The following is a 23,221-nucleotide window of genomic DNA, read 5'->3' on the forward strand; positions in this document are numbered from 1 at the left end:
ACTAGAAAGCCCTTGAGAGCCCAGGCTACGTGCTCCTCTACACCTGGCGCTCTGAATGGCACACAGCCGGTGCTGTGTGGTTAGATATACACTGTTAGATAGATAAATTAATTAAAAGAAAATATCCTGGGGTGGGGGGGCGAAAAACAAAGGGAGAAAAGAATAACAGAAAGAATGAGCCAGAGGAAGTGGGAGAAAGAAAGGCAAAGGAAGCCAAGGGAAGAGGGGCTTAAAGAGGATCAACTCTGCAACACGCAGGTCCACTGAGTACCAGCAGGTTACTGGTGATCTAAACTGGTCCACTGAGTACCAGCAGGTTACTGGTGATCTAAACTGATCCACTGAGTACCAGCAGGTTACTGGTGATCTAAACTGGTCCACTGAGTACCAGCAGGTTACTGGTGATCTAAACTGGTCCACTGAGTACCAGCAGGTTACTGGTGATCTAAACTGGTCCACTGAGTACCAGCAGGTTACTGGTGATCTAAACTGGTCCACTGAGTACCAGCAGGTTACTGGTGATCTAAACTGGTCCACTGAGTACCAGCAGGTTACTGGTGATCTAAACTGGTCCACTGAATACCAGCAGGTTACTGGTGATCTAAACTGGTCCACTGAATACCAGCAGGTTACTGGTGATCTAAACTGGTCCACTGAATACCAGCAGGTTACTGGTGATCTAAACAAGACTCTCAGGGAGTTAAGAGTAAAGAAGCCAGCCTGGGGTGGGCTGATGGATGGACTGGAGGGCGGGGAAGTAGAGCCAAGTAGAGACTCCTTTCAAGAGAGTCCGGGAAGGAGAGGAAAGAAGGCAGTAGCCAAAGGGAAATGAAGGGTTGTGATGCTGTGATTTATAATAAAAAATATATGCGTGGTCTCTATCCATTTCTGGTACAATGCTCCTAAAATACTTGGAATTTCCTAAGTGAGGAGAACAACAAAGCTGTCTTATTATGTTGATGAGGTTACCTTGGGGCTATACCTAAGGATGAGGGAACCAACAATGTGATTGGAGGGTTGGAATGAGTTCCACCCACCCCTCTACCTCTGGGAAGCGGAGAAGGGCTGGAGATTGAGTGGCCAGTGATTTAAATCAATCATGCCTATGTAATGAAGTTTCCACAAAAAACACAAAAGAATAGGGTTCAGAGAGCTTCCAGGTTGGTGAACACATGGAGATTTGGGGAGATCCACATGCCTGGAGGGGGCATGTAAGCTCCACATCCCTTCCCCACACCTTGCCCTGCGCTCTCTTCCATCTGGCTGTTCCTAAATTACATCCCTTTAAAATAAACCAGTAATCTAGCACATAAAACATTTCTGTGAGGTTTTTTTTTTAATTCCAGTAGAGTTAACATATAGTGTTACATTAGTTTCAGGTGTACAATATAGTGATTCGACAATTCTATACAGTACTCAGTGTTCTTCATGATAAATGTGCTCTTAATCCCCTTCACCTATTTCACCCACCCCTCCCCCACCTCCCCTCTGGTGACCTTCAGTTTGTTCTCTATAGTTAAGCATTTCTGTGAGTTCTGTGAGGGTTTCTAGCAAATTAATACAACACAAAAAGGGATCATTGGAACTTCCAATGTGTAGCCAGTCAGTCAGAAGTACAGGTGATAGGGGCGCCTGGGTGGCTCAGTCGTTAAGCGTCTGCCTTCGGTTCAGGGCGTGATCCCAGAGTTCTGGGATCAAGTCCCACATCAGGCTCCTCTGCTGGGAGCCTGCTTCTTCCTCTCCCACTCCCCCTGCTTGTGTTCCCTCTCTCACTGGCTGTCTCTTTCTGTCAAATAAATAAATAAAACCTTTAAAAAAAAAAAAAAAAGAAGAAGAAGAAGTACAGGTGATGACCTGGGCTGGCAACTGGCATCTGCAGTAGGGGTGGGGGGGGGGGAGTCTTGCAGGACTGAACCTCTAACCTGTGGGATCAGGTGGTATCTCCTGGTAGATAGTGCTGATGCGGGGAAACAAAGGCAGAAGAAAAAGTATTAAATTTCCCTACTACTTACAGCCCATTGACAAGTCCTTGAAACAGGCAGGGTGACATTCCTCTAGGGACTCAGGTGCCTTAATCTTGACACTTTGCTAAGGGCAAAAGGCAATCTTAATCTTAGCCCGACTCCCAGGACCCTGTAAGTCTACTTTACCATACACGAATTCCTTTGGAAACTTCCTTTATCTCTACTCCCCAAGATACATGTTGGCAATCATCCCCCAAGCCTATGACCCACTGATAAACACTGGAAGGGTCTCATGACTAAAGTTTTACTGGACAGTAATAAATGATCTTTTCCCAACAATAGCTAGCCCCCTCAAGGTCCTGGAAAGCTTGCTTCCAAAATTCCTTAGAGACAGACACTATCCCTAACCCCCTCCCAACTTGAAAGTATATAAACTGTCACCCCTCACCACCCCAATGCAGCTCTTTCTGCCCACGGGTCCCATCCCGTGCTTTAATAAAACCACCTTTTTGCACCAAAGACGGCTCAAGAATTCTTTCTTGGCCGTTGGCTCAGTGTCAGAACGGACTGGAATCGGAGGACACCCAGCTGGAGTCCCAGAGAATTGCTTGTTGGTGGGGAGAACCCCCACCCCCGCCAACACATTATAACTGGGTGCAGAACCGCTAAGGGTAGAGGGGAGTAAAACTGAGGGAGCCAGTGAGGGAGAGAAAATAGTTGACAGAGACATTTAATGCTCCATCCCTCTCCTTTTCCCCCTCTCCCTCCACCACCCCATTTTCTCTCTCCTGCCCCCATGCTTCTGTCTTTCTCCAATCTGAGAGCTTGCGTTCTCTAGCCAGCTCCTCTGTTCTGCCTGCCTGGGATTGTCTGGTGCACTGTAGTAACAGGGCTTCCTCCTGCCTATCGACTAAGAGAGTAATTTCCTGACGCTAATCAAAGATGAAAATCCATTGCCCCCATGAGAGAGCAGCTCAGGCCGCACAGCCTCCCTGGGTCTTCCTCTCCAACCGCACAGCCAGCAGCAAGAAGACCGCACTCGCAGAAGAGAGACGCCAGGCCAGACAGAATCTGCAAACCCGGGCCAGTCCTGAACACGAATCAAATTCCCTGAAGATGCCTTGACTACTTCAAATACCAGACCCCAAGTGGCCCGCTTGTTTTTACAGCCATTCATCCGCAAAAGCCATGCAATCACTTCTATTTCTGCCTTTGACTCAGGAGATTTATATATCTATACTACTATTTCTTGATATATTGATTCTAGGCATTTTCCGCTGACTTCCGGTCATGGTAATGAGAACTGAGCTCTCTCACGATATACTGTCAATCTCTTTTCTTCTCACCCACAGGATGCTGCCTGGTTAATTTTCTTCAAGGAGTTCTGAAGTTGAATTCAGAGCACGCCTTCATGACTGCAATCGTACATCAAGATCTCCTGTTTCCTCCAGGCCCGACCCTCGCCACCCTCGGTTCGTCATCGTCTAAACCTGCTCTCCCACCAAGATCTCAAAAGCTGACTACAGCCCTTCGTCTCTTTAGGGCTCTTTCCCCTCGTTCCCTCCCCTCTCCCTGTCTCTTTCCTCCCACGGGGCCCTCCCTTTCCTCAGTCTATTATTACAGTCCTCTTAAGGCTTCCTTTACGTCCTTACTCAGAGTAGGTCCCGGGGCCAGCCCCTTGAGGGGTGTTTCACGGGCGTCCCATCGACGTTCCCTCGTTGCCAGCTGCCAAGTAGCACCAGAGAGAGGCCCAAACGCGAACAAGCGATTTCCACAACGAATCAATGATACCCCGTCTCGGCTAGACTTCACCGACACAGGCAGACCTTCTGCATGCCCCCATCTGACCCCTCCCTCGTGTGTTCCCAATAACACCGGTTCCAAATCTTCTCCAGCCTTCTCAGTCTCCCAGCCTCATGTTCATCGGGCTCTCCTTCCATGGATGAACTCACCACTCGCCTCCCTGCCAAAATCCAGACCAGCTCAAGCGCATCCTTCTCACGTCCAAACCAATGACCTGCACGGTCTAATTCATACCCACATCTTGCCTCTCATTTCGGGGGCTGCCACATCTGCTGAGGACATCCCTGCTCTAAATGTCTCTATATTGTCTGTCCTCTGGGCTGCCTCTTTTGTCTTTCCTCCTCCCTGAGACCATGCTACCCTGCCATCCTCGAAATGACCATCCTCTCTTACCCCACATGGTCAAAATATTCAGAGAGCATATACACAGGTCCTCTATTGTCTCCCTGCCCATGCGTTCCCCAACCCCTTGTACTCCACCTCCCATTCCCATCCCCCTCTGGAAACTCAGAGCTCACCAAGGACCAGCAGACAATCCCCAAGGCCTTTTATCTCGCCTCCTTCTCAGATATCACTGCAATAGTTAGCACTTTCTTTTTTCTAGTAATTTTATCTGGTTCTCAAGTTCCAACTGGGTCTTGGGTGAAGGAGGAGATTGTTTTCAGACCATGTCATGCCCTTGTCGGAGCCTGTCCATGGCTTCCTGTCACCCACAGATAAGGTCAAAACTCCTCAGCTTGGCACATAATTATAATAGTGAACAGTAATTTAGAACTTACCTTGTGCCAGGCACTGCTCAAAACACACACACACAAACTCATGAAGTATGTGCAATCATTATGCCTACTTTTCAGATAAGGACATTGAGGCACAAATTAAGGCAAAAACGAAGTGAATTGTCCAAAGTCAAACAGATAGTGAGTAGTAGAAACAGGATCAAGTCACCATGCCATACTATCTCTCCCCTAGAAGACTTCCCATGGTCTGGCCCTGGCCTACCTTTCCCACCTAAGTTCCCTGCTCTCACAGTCAGAAGCCATCACCTGCTCCACCTTGACCACCCAATTCCCAGAATACATTCCTCCCTTGACTTCCGAGATACTTCCCTCTCCTGGTTCTCCTGCTTCCATTACAGCGCCCCTTCCCTTCCTCCTCGTCTTCTCCCCCTCTCCTTCCTACACCCTCAATGCAAAGATTCCCCAATGTTCTGTCCCAGAATCCTTTCTGCCTGTTCATCACTCTCTCCTTGGCAATTTCATCCCCTCTTAAGGCCCAGATCTATATCCCCAACCTGACCATTTTCTGAGGCTCTGTCCCGTACTTCTAATTCCCTGAGGTACTCTCCAGCCAGATGCTTAGCCAGATACTCAATATACCCAACACAGAACCCATCATCTTCTCTCCTAAAAGTGCTTCTCCTCTAGCATTCCCAATTTCTATTTGTATTACATTTTAGTCTTAATGCTCTGACACTTCCTCCTCCTTGCCGCATGCATTCTTTGAGAAGACGAGGCTATAGAGTCAGGCTCTGTTGTGTCTGGAGCGCCTGTCCCCTCCTCTTCATTCCCATGGCCACATCCGTTGTTCAAGGCTTCAACACTCAGCGCCTCTTGCTTGGCCTATCACAGAAGCCGCCTCACTATCCCCACAGTGTCAGTTCCTTCCTTCCCCTCTCATCCACATGGTGCTGTCTGCTTAATTTTCCCAAAGCACAGCTCTGCTGATGCTACTACCTGAAAAGCATTGAACCTACTAAAAATAATCTAAATCCAAAACTTTAGTTGGGTGTACAAGGCCCTCCATGATTAGGCCTCAAACTTACCTCCCCTTCCTCCCACTCATACAACCTATGTTCCAACCAAACCAAAGAGCTTGCTGCTCTCCCTTTAGTTGTGCTCTGCTCTTTCCATGCTCCAGGTCTATGCTCTTACCATTCCCTTTGCCCTAAATGCCCTTGATGCTCATCTCTGCGTGTGAAATACTCCCTTGTCCTGCAAGGCTCAGCAACTCACACCTCCTCCATCATAAAGCTTTCTCTGAGTCATCAATAGATCTGCTCTCCCATAACATCTATTCATACCTCTCCCATGTAACGCATCTCTCCAACTGGACTGATACCCCTGGCACAGTTCTGTGAGCGATTCATCTTTATAAGTGACACAGCACCTACTTCAGGGCTTTGGGCCAGTATGAATAAACAATTACCACTTCTGGAAGAGCCTGTCTGTTTTTAGCACAATCGAAAAACAATGCCACTGCACCCAACTGATTGACTACAATTATATGTCACAGCTGTATTCCCTGCATTATTTTTGTTTTTCTTGAAGGTTGTAATTATAATACATAGCAAGTGTTTCTACAGGCTTTTTCCTTCTCTGTAGATAGTTAGAAAGTATCTTCGTCCACTTAGAAGCAAGTATAATAAGCCAAGACTCCACGACTGAACCTGACCACTCTGCCAGGCATGGGGCTGCAAATCTCCCCAGTCTTTGGCTCTTCCATCTTCCTCACTCTTCACTCATACTCAGTCACTCTCCAAACCATACAGATTCGTGTGTGTGTGTGTGTGTGTGTGTGTGTGTGTGTGTGTGTGGCAGTTTTATACCTTTATTTGATGATTAGTGGTTGGTTAGTTCCCATCCACATTAACTGTCTGTACATTTTTTAAAGTGGTGACAGGTACATAGGCAACCAACATAGAGAGCTTGTTTGGTGAATCTTCATCCTTGTTACGTTTTCTGGACAACTGCACATGGATACGGTATGGAACATTCCTCCTTATTCCTTTGGCCCAGACAGCTTTGTTGAGTCTGGTGTCCACACATCGGGAGTTCCCATTGCCTTCATGGCAAATTTCAGGATCTCTTTGAGAGCCCAAGGGACATGCTTCTTGAAACCCACTCCATGGGCGTGCTAGTGAAGGTCACTGGTGTGTTCTCCGGTTACTACTGCGTTGATGGCACAACAGCCCTTCTTTGTGGAAGCCATTCGGCCAGGCCCTGGTTGGAAAGGAAACCAAATCCTACACATTCTTTAGTACTATTTCTCACTCCTCTGCCCTTCCTGACACTCTACCTTGGATTTTACCTTCACTCTTTTCACCTGGCCTAAAGCCTCCTAATCTGTCTCCCACCTTCCAGTTCATTCTACACACCACTGCTGGGTTAATTTTTCTCAGGCCCAGCCTCAGTCATCTTATTCCCCTTCAGCAGTCCCCAGTGGCCCACCAGACAAATTATACACCCCTCACCAGATGATTTTAGGCCCTGTACCTAGAGTCCAACTCACTGTTAAAAAGAAAACTACACGCCCAAAATGGAGTCACTTACATTAAAGCTCCATATCAGTAAACCAAAACCCTACCTGACCTGCAGTTTCAACCCTCCACCCCCAGGAATGTAATCTTTAACCAGCCAAACTGGATTTCCTGGAAGTAATCCCCTGACAGATGCATTCTTCCTTAGAAAGGCAATGTTACCTAAGTAATACATTCCTTTTGATAACAAATTTCTCTTTATGGAATGCCCTCTCTGCCTTTTAAAACCTTTCCTTTAGTGAAGCTCAGCGGAGCTCCCTCACTATCTGCTAGATGGGATGCTGGTTATTTAAGGAGGGAAAACTTAGGACAATATCTAAATGAAAAAACAAAGTTGTAAAACTTTTTATTTATTTATTTTTACTTTGTAAAAAAGAAAGTTGTAAAAGTTTTGTGGAAAAGGAATCTTTGAAAATGAATTTTAATGTGTGGTCACGCTGGCTAATATTAAAATGAATTTATTTAAGACTGAGTTTTAATATCAAGAGCACACTGGTACGAAGCTAGGATTTGGTTATAGCAGCAATGTCCACAATAGCCCAAATACGGAAAGAGTCCAGATGTCCATCAACAGAGGAATGGATAAAGAAGATGTGGCGCGCGCGCACACACACACACACACACATATATATACACAATAGAATATTACTCAGCCATCAAAAAGAATGAAATCTTGTCATTTACAATGATGTAGATAGAACTAGAGGGTATTATGCTAAGGGAAATAAGTCAGCTGAAATCAAGAGTTGGATGCTTAACTAATTGAGCCACCCAGGTGCCCCAAGACCAGACAGTTTTAAGCAATGGAGGCTGACTTTACAGAGTCAATAAAGCCCCTTGCACAAAAATCAACCTGGTACCTTGTTTACAAGGTTCCAGCAAAGCAGTTTTACAAAGAGCTTATGTGGTCGATCACTATTCATTCTTGCTGCACTTATATAAAGAATCAGGTAAAGTTTTATGCAAACAAGTTAGTTTTACTCTAAAAAATGAAGGCAGTTTTGGAGAGAGGAAACTATATTTACATCTTTGTCTATATTAGATTCTAACCTGGTTAATTGTCTTTGAGGTTCTGTTAAATACCTGCAAATTGGACTGGATCCTCAACTCTTCTAGTCTCCTTAGAAATCTGGCTATAACTCTCCAAACTAATGCTTCCAATTTTCTCCCATCCTTCTGATTTGGAACAGATAAGAGCAAAGACTGCCTTTGAATCTCCTTGGAAGGGACTTCACCAGGTCTTCTTCACTACCTAAAGGGCAGCCGGACTTCAGGAACTTAAACCTTGGATATGCATCTCACAGCTGAAGAAGGCCCCACCTGACATCTGGTCCTACACAAGCACTGGAGACTTCCAAACCAAAGTGACTAGGAAGAGAAGAAGTTGACATCAAGGTAGCCTGCTTCCTTCCAAGATGCCAGATCAAGACTTCATACTTCAATTAAATATGAAACCGTTTCTTCTTCCCTTTCTTTCCCTTACTCTGGTGCTGGCCTGGAAAGGTAACACCATCATCCACATCTCCTGGGCCATGGCTAGGAGTGGAAACCTTCACCTTTCAGACTACTGGATTTGTCATCAAAATCTCCTATCTGTCCATCAACAGTGCTACCTTACTGGAATTGGTTTGTGCCTTGTCAGGGTTTGCCTTTGTCTGTGGTCATTGCCATTCTCCTTGGGTCTACAAATAGCTAGACAGCTGGCACACCGCTGGGCAATGCCTCTTAGGGTATCTAACTGTGTCCCTGATTTTTCACAAGTGAAAGAAGACATCTCACTGGTTGGTTTCCCTGGATTGACATTGTCAGATGAGAAAAAACCTACCAGGGGGCATTCACGACTCAGGATTTACTTCCTTTGGCAGAGTCAGATTTCCCTGGTTAGGAGTAAAAGTAAATGAGAATATGATCAGAAACCTCTCCTTAACTCTTGAAAATATTCCAGAATTTTGCTAAAATAATAGCTGCCCAACAAGAATCCCTAGACTGTCTGGTCAAAGTTGTTCTTCATAATAGAATAGCCCTTGATGTTAGCTGAACAAGGTGTCTCTGCTGTGGCCAACCCACGTGCTATACCTAGATTAACACCTCGGGGAAGTTAAAACTCAATTACATAAAATCACTGAATAGGCCACTTGGCTTTAAAAAGTGACTCCTTCCATAAGGTCTTTGTTTGACTTATTTGATTTTGATTGGTTTGGGTCTTGAGGACCATGGCTTTGAAGTGCACTTCAAACACTGGGAATTATCTTCCTTATAATCATCATAATAATTTCCCTGGTGTGTTGTATCCTCTCAAAAGTTTTACATGCATGTTCGTATCCACTAACCAACAAGCAAATGATCTCCCTGAGACTGGAACATCAGAAAAAGAACAAAGAGGATGACCAACTCAAAAACTGTGAACATGGGGCGCCTGGGTGGCACAGTGGTTAAGCGTCTGCCTTCAGCTCAGGGAGTGATCCCGGCGTTATGGGATCGAGCCCCACATCAGGCTCCTCTGCTGTGAGCCTGCTTCTTCCTCTCCCACTCCCCCTGCTTGTGTTCCCTCTCTCGCTGGCTGTCTCTGTCTCTGTCAAATAAATAAATAAATTCTTTAAAAAAAAAAAACTGTGAACATGAAGTTGTAACCTGCGGCTATCTCAGAGATAAGCAAAAAAAAAGTCATGACCTGTGAATACCAAACAAAGGATCAACAAAAGCTGTGTTAAAAAGAAAACCACAGACCCAAAATGGTGTCATTTAGGTCAAGGCCCCATACTGGGGCTTAATACCTAATTTAACTGCAGTTTCAACCTCCTCCAGAAAAACAGTCTTAATCAGGAATTTTCTGATCAGCACCTAGGAGTCTGCCACAAGCGCCCTCTCCACCCTCCAAAGGAAGATGGGATGACCTTCCTGGTAAGACCCCCTACTCTTCCCCCTAAGGGAAAGCAATCTTGCCTAGAATAATTCTTTTCTTTTGCTAATAACTTTCTTGCCCCACCCTCCTTCCCATAAAAACCTTCCATTTTGTACAGCTCCTCTGAGCTCCCCCCTACTTGCTAGATGGGATGATGCCTGATTCATGAATCACTTAATAAAGCCGATTAGATCTTCAAATTTACTCGTTGAATGTTGTTTAACAGCTGCAAAAACTACAGAATAGGAGCTGGGAGTGACGCTGACGCCTTAAGTTTTTATGACATCTCAAAAAAAAATTTTTTTTATCACATCTCTCACTTAAACTGAGGGTCTGATCAGAAGGGGGGGAATGTTAAAAAGAAAACCACAGGCCCCAAATGGAGTCACTTATGTTAAGGCCCTGTGTCAGTGAACCATGATTTAATACCTAAGCTAACTACAGTTTCAACCTCCCCAGGAATGTAACCTTTAACCAGCCAAAATGGAATTTCCTGGTCAACACTAGGAGATAATCCCCCATAGATCCTTTCTCCCTTAGGAGTGCAACCTTGCCTAAAGAATGCATTCCTTGCTAACAAATTCCTTTTTTTTTAAATGCCCTCTCTGTGCCTTCAAAAACCTTTCTTTTTCCAAGCTCCCCTCTCCTTGCTAGATAGGATACTCCCCATTCATGAATCATTTAACAGAGTCAATTAGATCCTCAAATTTACTCAGTTGGGTTTTGTTTTTTAACACAAATTGGAAAACGCAGTTTCTCAAACCTGCCAGTGTATTTCTCCCTCTGGGGTTTTGCTCTTGCTATTTTCTCTACTTGTTCACTGAAATAGACATTTATTAAATAGCAACTCTGTGCCAAGCCCTGGGTAAGTGCGGAGGACACGAAGATGAGTAGAACAGTGCCAATCCTTAAGAAGCTCACAGAACTAGTAGGGGAAATAGAAATAGAAATAAATTATTAACAAAATGTGGAGAGGACAGCAAGAGAAAGCACCTATTATGCCAAAGGTGTAAGGGCACAGTAGTGTCAGAGGTGAACAGAACTCAGCACTAAGCAGAAGGACGAGAAGTATACCTCAGGCAGCAGGGACAGGATGTGAGAAGGCAGAGAGGTCTGTAAGGCTAGAGGCCATGGAGTAGCAAGAGATGATGCTGGAAAAATGGATAGGGACCTGATCAGGAAACCCGTTGGATGGCATGCTAAGCAATGTAGATTGTGTCCTACATTTTTTCATCCATACATTTAATAAACATTTATTGACCACCCACTGTGTGCCAGACACTGCATTAGGTGCTCACCCCTCATTCAGTGCTGGTGAAAATGCAAAATGGTGCATTGCTTTGGCACCTTGAAAACATTATGCTCAGTGAAAGAAGTCAGTTGCAAAAGACCACGTATCGTATGATTCAATTTATAAGAAATTTCCAGAATAGGCAAATCTACAGAGACAAAGAGTAGGTGCGTAGTTGCCTAGGATTGGGTTGAAGGAGTTGGGCGAAAATGGGAGGTGACTGCTAAAGAGTAAGGGGATTTTAGGGTAATAAGAATATTCTAAAATTGATTTTGGTGATGATCACAACTCTGTGAATATATTAAGAGTGACTAAATTGTAAGCTTTAAATGTGTGAATTGTATATGTGAATTATATCTTAATACAACTTTTTAAAAAGTAAAATAAATAGATGAAATAAATATGTCAGAAGAGGATATGCACTTTGCAAAACAGAAAAAGACCAGAAAAGGGGGGATCAAGAGGGCTAGAGGGAGGATAGTTTACAGCATTAAATATAGTTGTCGGAGTAGGCCTCACTGAGAAAGCAACACCTGAACAAAGACGTGCAGGAGGTGAAAGAGTTGACCGTGCAGTGGGTATGAGGAGGCGAGGAAGAAGGGAGCAATTAGAAATATACAAGAGGCAGATGCCCTAGGACCTAGTGATTGGATGGGGGAGCCCTAGGATGATTTCCAGTTTCCAATCTCTGAGACGCAAGGATGGTTCAACATACACAGAAAATCCTAGGGGTGCGTTCAAGGCTAAGGGGGAAAAAAAGAAAGAGAGAAAATCCTAGAGTGCAAGAAACCACTGGAACTAATAAACAAATTCAGTAAAACCGCAGCATAAAAAAATCAACCTACAAAAATCAGTTGCATTTCAATACACTAAAAACGAGCTACCTAAAAAAGAAATAAAGAAAGCAAACCCATTTACAATAGCATCAAAAACAACAAAATACTTAGGAATACATTTAACCAAAGAGGTGAAAGATCTGTACAATGTAAGACTTTGATGAAAGAAATAGTACAATACACAAATAAATGGAAAGATATCCCACATTCATGGATCAGAAGAATTAATTTTGTTGGGGCTCAGTTTGAAGAGCATGCAACTCTTGGTTTCTGGGTCAGGAGTTCAAGCCCCACATTGGGTGTAGAGATTACTTAAATCAATAAATGTTTTTAAAAAAGAATTCATATTGTTGAAATGCCCATACTACCCAAAGCTATCTTAGATCAAATGCAATCCCTATAAAAATTCCAATGGCGTTTTTCACAGAAGTAGAAAAAACAATCCTAACATTCTTAAGGAAGCACAAGAGACCCTAAATAGCCAATTTAATACTGAGAAAGAACAAAGCAGGAGGCATCACACTTCCTGATTTCAAACTCTACTACAAAGCTATAGTAATCAAAGAGGTATGTTACTAGCATAAACACACACACATAGACCAAGGGAACAGAATCAAGAGCCCAGAAACAAACCTACATACACAGTCAACATATATACAGAGCCAAAAAAGACAGGAAATAGTAAGTGCTGGCAAGGATGGGGAACAACCTGAAGGAGACTGGAAGGAGAAAAGGGAAAGCCTGGGAGAAGTCTCAGGGAGATGAGCAACACTGAGGGCTGGGTTCTGCTTAGTAAGTGGTCACTGATCTACCTCCCTGGGCTGGAGATGCTTGAGTCCAAACATGACTCTGTAGGAAACACCTACAGAGCCTTTTCTTTACCAACAGTGCAGTCATTGGCCTGTTCTGTCTTGGAGACTTGGCCCTGAGACTATCTACACTTTATCTACCATTTCCCAGCCTGAGATTTCCTTTATCCTCTCTCCATTTAGAGTGAGCTCTTCTCCCAGGGAATATTATTTATATTTGTGGATGAGGCATTGTAAGTACAAGGAAAAAAGGGAGAAGCTAGGGGAAGAGGAAACAAAGGTATAAAAGGGTATAGGGAAGTGGGACATGTCCAGGGGCTCCAAGACGAAGTAAAGATGGTTTAATCTCCACCTAAGAACCCACGAGGGTATCCCTGCTTTGTTCCTCCCTCCCCATTATCAGTATCCAGATCCCACCCTCCAGCCCAGGTCTCAGTGACAGGGCCCCTTTGGAGCCCCATGAATTGACCTCTCTGGTTGTCTTGGAATCTGGGGCAAATACAGGGTCCCTAGCCACTGCCTTGGGTATGAGAGATATAAATCATATATAATATGATTTAAAATAATCATTCATATATATATATATATATATATATATATATATAATGGTGTATCATAATATATCAACTGCTGCCCCTGATTGGTTTCTCTACAACCAGGAAACCCAAAGGAAATTAGCCGTGATACTCATCATCTATCCCTCAGTAGAGCAATCATAAAACCTCACACAGGTATGAGGAGGGAAGACTGGCGATCCTCAATGTCAGGCTCCCTGCTAAACTGGGCTTCCCTACCCAGCATCGTGCTTGCTGTGTGCCAAACACTCTCACATCCAAACCTGGAGATGTTCCAGGCTTCCACGATTTTCCCCTTCAGCAACAGTGCAGAATATATTCCATCTGCCAGAACACTTTTTTGGGAGCCTGTTAGTTGGTAACAGTGAGACCAACTGGCTAATTCCTCCCTACTTTTCCTTTTCTTCCTTTCCAAGAATCTCTCTGATGAGTTTCCCTGCCCCCAACCCTAATTTTGTGGATAGCAAAGTCCTGAGCCTGGATTCTGAGGCCAGATTACCTGGGTTCAAATTCAGGCTTTATTTATCATTTACTTGTTGTGTGGCCTTGGGTAAGTGAATTAACCTCTCTGTACCTGGGTGCTCATCTTCAAAATGGGAAAAGGACATCTCTGTGATTTGTTGAGAAAGTTAAAGGAGTTAACACACATAAAACACTACAAAATTATAAGATATTATTAGCATTATTTTGGTTGTTGTTGTTTTATCAGTGCCATTCTAGGCCTTTCTCTATGAGCCCTACCACTTCCTCCAGGCTTTAACAGAAGGAAATTTCACCATGAGAACTCAAACTGTCTGGTGCATTCAGATGTCAAACTCCATGTGTTGCAACATCCTTCATCATTTCTACCAGCTCTTTATCACCATGCTGGACAATGCTAATTCATCCTGACTTTCTTCAGTCTCAAGCAAAGGACCCACCTCCCTGCAATATAGTGCATGGCAAAATAAGGAGTAGCCTGTATTCCCTCCTTTCAAATCTTCAGACCTGGTTTGTCTATTGACTCCTATCAGTCTAGTCACTGATCCTAAGAGCAAGTCTATAATCAGTACATGGGGGTGGGGGGGTCTGGGTGGCTCAGTTGGTTAAGCATCTGCCTTTTGCTTGGGTCATGATCCCATGGCCCTGGCCCAGCATCAGGCTCCTTGCTCAATGGGAGCCTGCTTCTCCCTCTCCCTCTGCCCCTCTCCCTTCTTGTCCTCTTTCTCTATCTCTCAAATAAATAAATAAATAAATAAGAAAGAAAGAAAGAAAAGAAAGAAAGAAAGAAAAGAAAGAAAAAAAGAAGGAAAAAGAAAGAAGAAAGAAAAAATTTCTTTCACCACTCCCACTGCAAAGTGCTTGCTGGCCATGGGAGAGGGGGTGGCCTTGGCGGGGTCGGGTTAGGGCAGAACCCAAACTAGACTACCAAGCTTCAGCAACACAATTCTCATGACTTAATTAGAGAAGGCTCCTTTTGCTTACCCACAGTTTCACGAACTATGAGAGATGATTTTCCCCGTTGTCAAGAATCTCAATTTATAGGGCATACTCACGGGATCTTATTTGGAAGGATAAAATCACCCCCAACTTTTAAAAAAATATTTTATTTATTTATTTGTCAGAGAGAGAGAGCACAAGCAGGGGGAGCGGCAGGCAGAGGGAGAAGCGGGTTCCCCGCTGAGCAAGGAGCCTGATGCAGAACTCGATCCCAGGACCGTGGGACCATGACCCGAGCCAAAGGCTCAACTGACCGAGCCACCCAGGTGTCCCTCACCCCCAACTTTTAAACAATATTTTCCCAAAATCGAAAGGAGTGAAGATGTAAAAAGCAGAAAAAAACAATGGTGATGAAATTTCTTTCAGGAATCACAACTGCAAGATCTTTTGAGAAACTAAAAAATCATTATCAAGAACTCTCTCTACACAGACCTTATCTCCTCCCCGTCCCCAACCACACACACACACACACACACACACACGCGCGCGCGCGCGCGCGCGCGCGAGAGAGTCCAGTCCTGGAGACTTCGGAGGACTTCATGAATTCCCATGGGGCAACGGCCCCAGCCTCTCCCCCATGGCCGACCCACCCCCCACCTCCCCGGCGCCTCCCCCCGACCTTCTGCACTGCTTGCACAACATCTCCCTCTTGTGGTGAGAGCCGGGGCCACTCCACACCTCGGGCCAAGCTCGCAATTCTCACCAGTATCCTCCTCGCTCAGGGAGAGAACCAGATCTGTTATAACCGAAATGAACAGCAGAAAGAAAAGAGGGGCCCTGGCCAACCAGAGCATTTCCCATGCCCTTCGGCCCCCACCCTCTGATTTAAGTTGGAATGGTAAAATATAAAACCCCTGCTGGAGTGAGTAAGGAGGAAGGAGGCCAGCTAATTTTAGTTGAGTCCCAGATCCGGCTCCTGGCTCAGCGGGGAGCCTGCTTCTCCCTCTGCCTGCTGCTCCCCCTGCTTGTGAGCTCTCTCTGACAAATAAATAAATAAAATCTTAAAAAAAAAAAAAAGAGCTATGGGAGCATCTTTCCTTATAATGTCTGGCCTTTTGTCCTCGCTTCAGAGCCATGAAGGTAAAATGAGGTATTGTTATTCCTAACGAGCCCCTTTCTACCACTACCGGGCTTATGCTAATGAGGTGACTTTTAGAAAGCACTTCATTGGCTGCCAGGGGAACCAACCAGGAACAGAAGTTAGAATTTTCAGTCCCACCACCAGACCTCAGGGGGAGAGAGGGGCTAGAGACAGTTAAATCACCAATGGCCAACGATTTAATCTGGTGTGCCTATGTAATAAAGCCGCCATAAAACCCAAAAGGGCAAGGTTCAGAGAGCTTCCAGGTTGGTGAACACTTGTAGATTAGATTCAGGAAGGATCCGGAGAGGGCATGGTAGCTCCAAGCCCCTTCCCACATACCTTGCCTTATGTATCTCTTCATCTGGCTGTTGACTCATATCCTTTGTAATAAATTGGTAATCTCCTGAGGTCTGTGAGCAGCTCTAGAAAATTAATGAAACCCAAGGAGCGATTTGTGGGATCCTGTGATTTGTAGCCAGTTGGTCAGAGCACAGGTGACAAGCTGGACTTACGCTCAGCATCTCAAGTGGGGCAGTCTTGTGTGACTGAACCCTTACCCTACGGAATCTGATGCTACCTCCAGGTAGTTAGTGTCAGAATTGAGCTGAATTGTAGGACACCCAGCTAGTGTCTGAAGAATTGGTTTGGATATGTGGGAAACGCCCTCCACCCACACTGGAACTGGTATCAGCACCCTTTTACAACTCTCCCCCCTTGGCTCTTATGAAATCACCCTTCCCAGCTCTTTTTCTGCTTCTATTCCTATTCATTCACTTTGTCTTTTGCTGGCTCCCCTTTCTCTACCAAGTTTTTAAAGTCAGTATCTTGGGGCGCCTGGGTGGTGCAGTCATTAAGTGTCTGCCTTTGGCTCAGGCGTGATCCCAGCGTTCTGGGATCGAGCCCCACATCAGACTTCTCCACTAGGAGCCTGCTTCTTCCTCTCCCACTCCCCCTGCTTGTGTTCCCTCTCTTGCTGGCTGTCTCTCTCTGTCAAATAAATAAATAAATCCTTTAAAATAAATAAATAAATAAAGTCAGTATCTTTAAGAGTTCTATCCTGGCCTTTCTTCTCTCCTCACTGTACCCATCCTCAGTCATTACTGGCTTCAACCCTTATCTGAGTGCTAATGACTTACAAATCTCTGTCTTCAGTCCAGATCACTCCTGAGATCTAGCTCCTCAGATCCAAGTACCTGCTGGACATCTTCCACCTGGCTTCACCCATACATTCCAAAAACAGAGTCCCGACTATGTGCTAGGTCCTATCAAGTTATTGGAGACAGTAGAGGTGAGAAAAGTAGACATGATATTTGTAATCTTAGAACTTATAGTCTTAGCAGGAAAAATAGACATTAAATATATATTCCCACAAATAAATATATCATTACATACCGATGGGGACTGTGAAAGAAAAGCATAGGGTGCTTAGGGGGTATCACAGCAGTAACTCAAATTAAACTTCCCAAAACGGTATGACACTTCATTACAATCTGATCCTCCTCATTTTCATGTTATTTCCTATCCCTAAATCTATTCAACATTCAACAAATGTAATGAGTGCCCGCTAGGTGCCAGACAACCCCCTTCTCTCCAGTTGCCCAAGCCTAAAACCTGAGAAATCATGCTAGACCACTTCCTCATTCCCCACATCCAATCAATATTAACTCAACCTCCTTAAGTCAGTTATGTTCACCCAATTCCCTCCATCTCCACTTTACTGCCTTAGTTCAGGCCACAAGTATTTGTCACCTGGATTCCAGCAACAGTTTCTGGGGATCGCTCTGCCTCTGGTTGCCCTCTCCTGTCCTATCTGCCCTCCTCAGGGCTCCAGAATATATTTCTAAAACACAACTTTGGGGCACCTGGATGGTTCAGTTGGTTAAGCGTCTGTCTTTGGCTCGGGTCATGGTCCTGGGGTCCTGGAATCGGGCCCTGCATCTGGCTCTGCATCGGGCTCCCTGCTCAGTAGGGAACCTGTTTCTCCCTCTCCCTCTGCCCCTCCCTCCCCACTCATGCTCTCTCTCACACTCTTTCTCTCTCTCAAATAAATACATGAAATCTTTAAAAAAAATAAAATAAAAAATAAAACACAACTCAGATTATGCCTCTCCCCTGCTTAAAAGCCTTCCAAAGCTCCCCACTGTCTGCCAACCAATCCAAATTCCTTTGGAAGAACAAGGTTTGAGGTGTTCCCATTCGAATCTGCCATCCTTTATTTTATACAGTCTGCAAAGAGAAAGCTAGACCCAAAGAGTATGCAGCTTCATGACTAACATGAAAACTTATACGATACGTATACTGGTGGGTAACTTACCAAAAAAACTGATGGGTTAACTTATAGTTGAGGTGGAAAAATTCAATTTTGTATCTGAAATCCAGCGTAGAGAGTAAAGAACTGCAACATCCAATGTTATTGGCTGTGTGGCCGTCATTTGCTTTGTAGTTAGAAGAAGCATCCCTGTGAGATTAGACTAAAACTTTGCCCTTGAACAATTATGAAGGCGCTCTTTATTGCTTTTCAGTAGTTCACTATAACAAGAGACAGAACCTGTCATAATTAAACTGAAATCTGACCTTGGCCCCACCTGCATAGTCTCTATGATGCTCTTGATTTATCAGAACACATTCTCTAATCTTCTCTTTTTTTTTTTTTAAGATTTATTTATTTATTTATTGGACAGAGAGAGACAGCCAGCAAGAGAGGGAACACAAGCAGGGGGAGTGGGAGAGGAAGAAGCAGGCTCAGAGCAGAGGAGCCTGACGTGGGGCTTGATCCCGGAACGCCGGGATCACGCCCTGAGCCGAAGGCAGACGCCCAACGGCTGCGCCACCCAGGCGCCCCTAATCTTCTCTTTCTTACCTTATTAAAGAGGAAAACAACTAGCACAGAAGTATTTCAAATTTTCAAATTACTTATTTCAACAAGATTATTTACTCCCAAGATGTCTCATCAAATAATGATATGATCAATATTTTATCTTAATGTTAATCAAAGCGAGTAAAAATGGAAGATAAGTAATTTTTGTTTCCACACTCCTTATCTTGGCATGCAATGCTCTGGACACGCTTGCTTCTTAGCCCCATCTCTCACCAGGCCTTCCCTTCAAGTCTGAGCTCTGTCCGTATGGGACTACTGGCAATTTCCAGACAGTGCCATGCCATTTGCAATTTTGTGCCTGTGCTCCCTGTACCAGTCTCACCCAAGTCTTAAGGAAAATGCTGATGCCAATAGACAGCTGGGTTATAAATGCATCTATAACACTTCCTTTCACTTCTTGATTTGTGTCTATTGCCCCTAGAGGTCATAATTTTCTCGGAAACAGAAACCACGTCATTACTTTTGTCCTCCCCAGAGCCTAGCTAAGTGCCCAACACAAATGTTCATCAACTATCTGTGGATCTATCCACCATGTAGATCATCTTTTACATGCTAAAAACCTCCAGAATGACAGCAGGAGTTGAACTGGGAGGGATGTCCATGAGGTAAGTGTCCAAGCCTGCAAATAACCTGGGGAGACCTAGGACTGATGGATTACCCAAAGAGCATGACAGTAGATGTATATAGTAAATGTAAAGAGGTCGGCAGATAGTGTGAGGCTTGAAGGACAAAGGGGTTTCGCACCCACGCGGATGAAAGCGCAAGGGGAAACCAACTGAATGGCAATACTGCCTCCCCGTGGCACCTAGGATAACAGCCTCTACACCAGAGCATTTGTACAGAATCACACAGCTTTCTCACACCGTGTGGTTGTGCCCTATGAACTATGCTAGGGACCCCTTACTTTATTTCATTTAATTCTCATGACAACCCCTTGTAGAGACACAGCATGTAGCTTACAGGTTAAATGCAGAGAGCTATCTGGCTCTCTCACTTAGGAGCTGCTGTGACCTTGGACAGAATATTTAAACTCTCTGCGTATTTCCCCATCTATAAAATAGGATAATATTAGTATCTACCATATAGGGTTCTTATGAGGGATAATTTTTTTTTAAGTAGGCTCCATGCACAACATGGAGCCCAACATGGGGCCTGAATTCATGACCCAGAGATCAAGACCCGAGCTGAGATCGAGTCAGACGCTCAAAGGACTGAGCCACCCAGGTGTTCCAATAAATTCTTTTTTCTTTTAACTTTAACAATTCTATACATTACTCAATGCTTACCACGGTAAATGCAGTCACCATCTGTCACCAAACAGTGTTATTACAATTTTATTGACTATATTCCCTATGCTGTACTTTTCATCTCCATGACTTATTTATTTTATAACTAGAAGTTAATACTTCTTAATCCTCTTTATCTATTTCACCCATACCCCCACCCATCTCACCTCCAGCAACCAGCATTTTGTTCTCTGTATTTAAGAGTTTGGGTTTTTGTTTGTCTCTTTGTTTCTTAGACTCCACATATGAGTGAAATCGTAAGGTATCTGTCTTTCTCTGTCTCACTTATTTCACTTAGCATAATACTCTCTAGGTCCATTCATGTTGTTGCAAATGGCAAGATTTCATTCTCTTTTATGGCTGAGTAATATTCCATTGTGTGTGCATGTGTGTATGTGTGTATTATATATATAATATATATATAAATATCACATCTTTGCCCATTCATCTGTTGGTGGATACTTGGGTTGCCTACATATCTTTGCTACTGTAAATAATGCTACAATAAACATAGGAGTGCCCATATCTTTTCTAATTAGTACTTTTGTTTTCTTTTTTTTTTTAATTTTTAAAAAGATTTTATATATTTATTTGAGAGAGAGAGAGAGAAAACATAGAGGGAGAAGCAGACTCCCCACTGAGTAGGGAGCCCGATGTGGGGCTCGATCCCAGGACCCCGAGATCATAACCCAAGCCAAAGGCAGATACCTAACCAACTGAATCACCCAGGCGCTCCAGTGCTTTCATTTTCTTTGGGTAAATACCCAGTAGTGCAATTACTGAATCACGTGGTAGTTCTATTTTTAATTTTTTGAGGAAACTCCATATTGTTTTCCACAGTGGCTGCACCAATTTGCATTTCCACCAACAGTCCACAAGTTTCTTTTTTCTCTACATCCTCGCCAACACTTGTTATTTCTTGTCTTTTTTATTACAGCCATTCTGACAAGTGGATGGTGGCAGAATAAATTCTCAAAAGGGTACCTGACAGCATAGCAAATGCTATATAAATATTAGCTATTATTATTCCCTTTTTCCTGATGAGAAAACTAATGTTAAATAAATCGAGCATACAGTAGGAACTCAAAAAATATAACTTCCTTTGCTGTCTCCCCTTACATCTTAGCTCCTTCAGGTATTGCCCTCCTTAGTGGTCCTGAAATTCAAATAGGGGACTCCCAAATACCCCAAAGAAGTCAGATCCTAAAGGCAGCAAGGAGAAAACTGAGAAACCTCCATTAAACAGTCCAGAGGGATATGGTTCTGGAAAAGAGCACTTCCCAGGGCATTCTTGTCATTATTATTAGAGTGAAGACCTTCCCAGTAACGAAATTCACCCTACCCAAAACAAGATGCATACGGACTGTGAAAATCAACTAAGATCTGTGCAGGAAACCAGATTTCAAGGAATATTCAAAATAGTATGATCTGCCCAGAGCCCACTTTTGACCACTTTGTCCACAGGAGCTGAGACACCGCGATCATTTTCAAGATTAGGTTAATAACAACTTACTAGAGACTGTATTCTTTCTCTCCCTGCTCTCCTACTGTTACTGCAAACATAAAATTCATGAAAATGATAATTTTCAAGTGACATGATATCTTTGTGATTATAGACTGCCCACCCCAGTCCACATTTGCAATGAGGTATATCTTCATCAGGAAAGACCGATTGGCACATCTGCACATTAGTAGCAAACAGGCTCCTTTCATACTCGTAAAGCTCTCCATGATTCTGCAAGATTCCTCTAATTCAGATTTTAGCATTCCCAGGTATTCTATTTGAGAGACTGAATATACAAACAGTAGCCGGACCATATATAAAAACAGAACTCTGAAGGCTGCTGGCTGGGTCAGCTGATAGAGCATGCAACTCAGGGTTGTGAGTTCAAGCCCTATGTTGGGCGTAGAGTTTACTTAAAAACAGAAACAAAAACAAAATAGAATTCTGACCTACAACCTGAAGAAGCCAACCCAGGAAACCAATCTCCTTACCTATAATAAACAGCTCAGGAAGCCAGCCTGCTATAAGGTAGACTTGCAGAAGTTAGACTGTTGTCTCTAGTGATAGTTCAGGAAGCCAAACAATAACCCCTATAACCATTGGCCCCAAATGGCCCCAAATGGCCAGGACTTGATTAATAATTATCAGCTTTCCCAGATTTTGTGGCCACTTCCAATTTAGGACCAACCAGAGAAAGCCAAATATGCGCCCCTAACCAATCACACAGAATGCCCCTCCTCCTAGTTAGCCCAACTACAGAGCTCCCATTGCCAAGAGCCTGGAATCAAGGTGTATCTGAAACCTCCCCTCCCCCCACTCTAAAGCTTCCCCGCTCCTCTGCCGCCTTTGAGTCTCTGCCAAAACTCAAGGGTCTGCAGCTGACCCCCTTGCTATATAGCAAGTTCTGAATAAAAAGCCTTTGGTTTCTTATTTGTTGGTCTTATTGGTTGGTCTTCGTTTATTTACACATATTGGACCTAATTCTATGAAGAATTAATTCCCAAACCCTCTTAAGACATTGGCTTAGAGGCAGGGGGTGGGGTGGGAGGCTCAGTGGATTAAGTGTCTGCCTTGGGCTTGGGTCATGATCCCAAGATCCTAGGATCGAGCCCTGCATTGGGCTCCTTGCTCAGAGCGGGGCCTGCTCCCTTTGCCTGCCTCACTGCCTGCTTGTGATCGCGCTCTCTCACTCTCTCTCTGACAAATAAATAAAATCTAAAAAAATTTTAAAAATTTTTTAAAAATTGGTTTACATTGTTTAAATGCGTTACTTCTAAAACATTCATAAAGTTAGAGGGGAACATCATTTTTTATTTCATCTTAATAACCTAAGTCAACATGCTCAAGGGCTCACCTTTCTGCAGATCTTCCTTGCTGAAACCGGAACGGGTTTCTTCTACCCACCAGAGCAGAGGACCTAGGGAGGACGCTGATAGGCCGAGACCACGCCGCGCCCAGGCCCACCTCCAAGTGGGAACTACAATTCCCAGAGGC

At 44.1% G+C, this 23,221-nt stretch overlaps 1 protein-coding gene across 9 annotated transcripts in view; it reads right to left on the reverse strand.

The window, feature by feature from the left end:
• HSD17B6 (hydroxysteroid 17-beta dehydrogenase 6) overlaps positions 1-23,221 on the reverse strand; it is a 56,080-nt gene that overhangs the window by 9,971 nt on the left and 22,888 nt on the right. For 2 of the 9 annotated variants that reach the window (XM_057316231.1, XM_026500238.4), the window contains exon 1: positions 22,219-22,343. The exons of 1 other annotated variant lie outside the window; for it this stretch is intronic. Coding sequence is in view for 2 of the 8 variants with exons in the window: in XM_057316228.1 (XP_057172211.1) it covers positions 16,399-16,436 (38 nt within the window). In the remaining 6 variants the exon portion in view is untranslated. Of the gene's footprint in view, positions 1-8,908; positions 8,961-16,398; positions 16,665-17,195; positions 17,323-22,218; positions 22,344-23,081; positions 23,195-23,221 lie in introns of those variants that run through there. 6 more of the 9 variants (XM_057316230.1, XM_057316229.1, XM_057316228.1 and 3 more) reach the window with 6 other exon arrangements.

The sequence above is a fragment of the Ursus arctos genome, unplaced genomic scaffold (assembly GCF_023065955.2).
Source record: "Ursus arctos isolate Adak ecotype North America unplaced genomic scaffold, UrsArc2.0 scaffold_21, whole genome shotgun sequence".
NCBI classification, from domain to species: Eukaryota; Metazoa; Chordata; class Mammalia; order Carnivora; family Ursidae; genus Ursus; species Ursus arctos.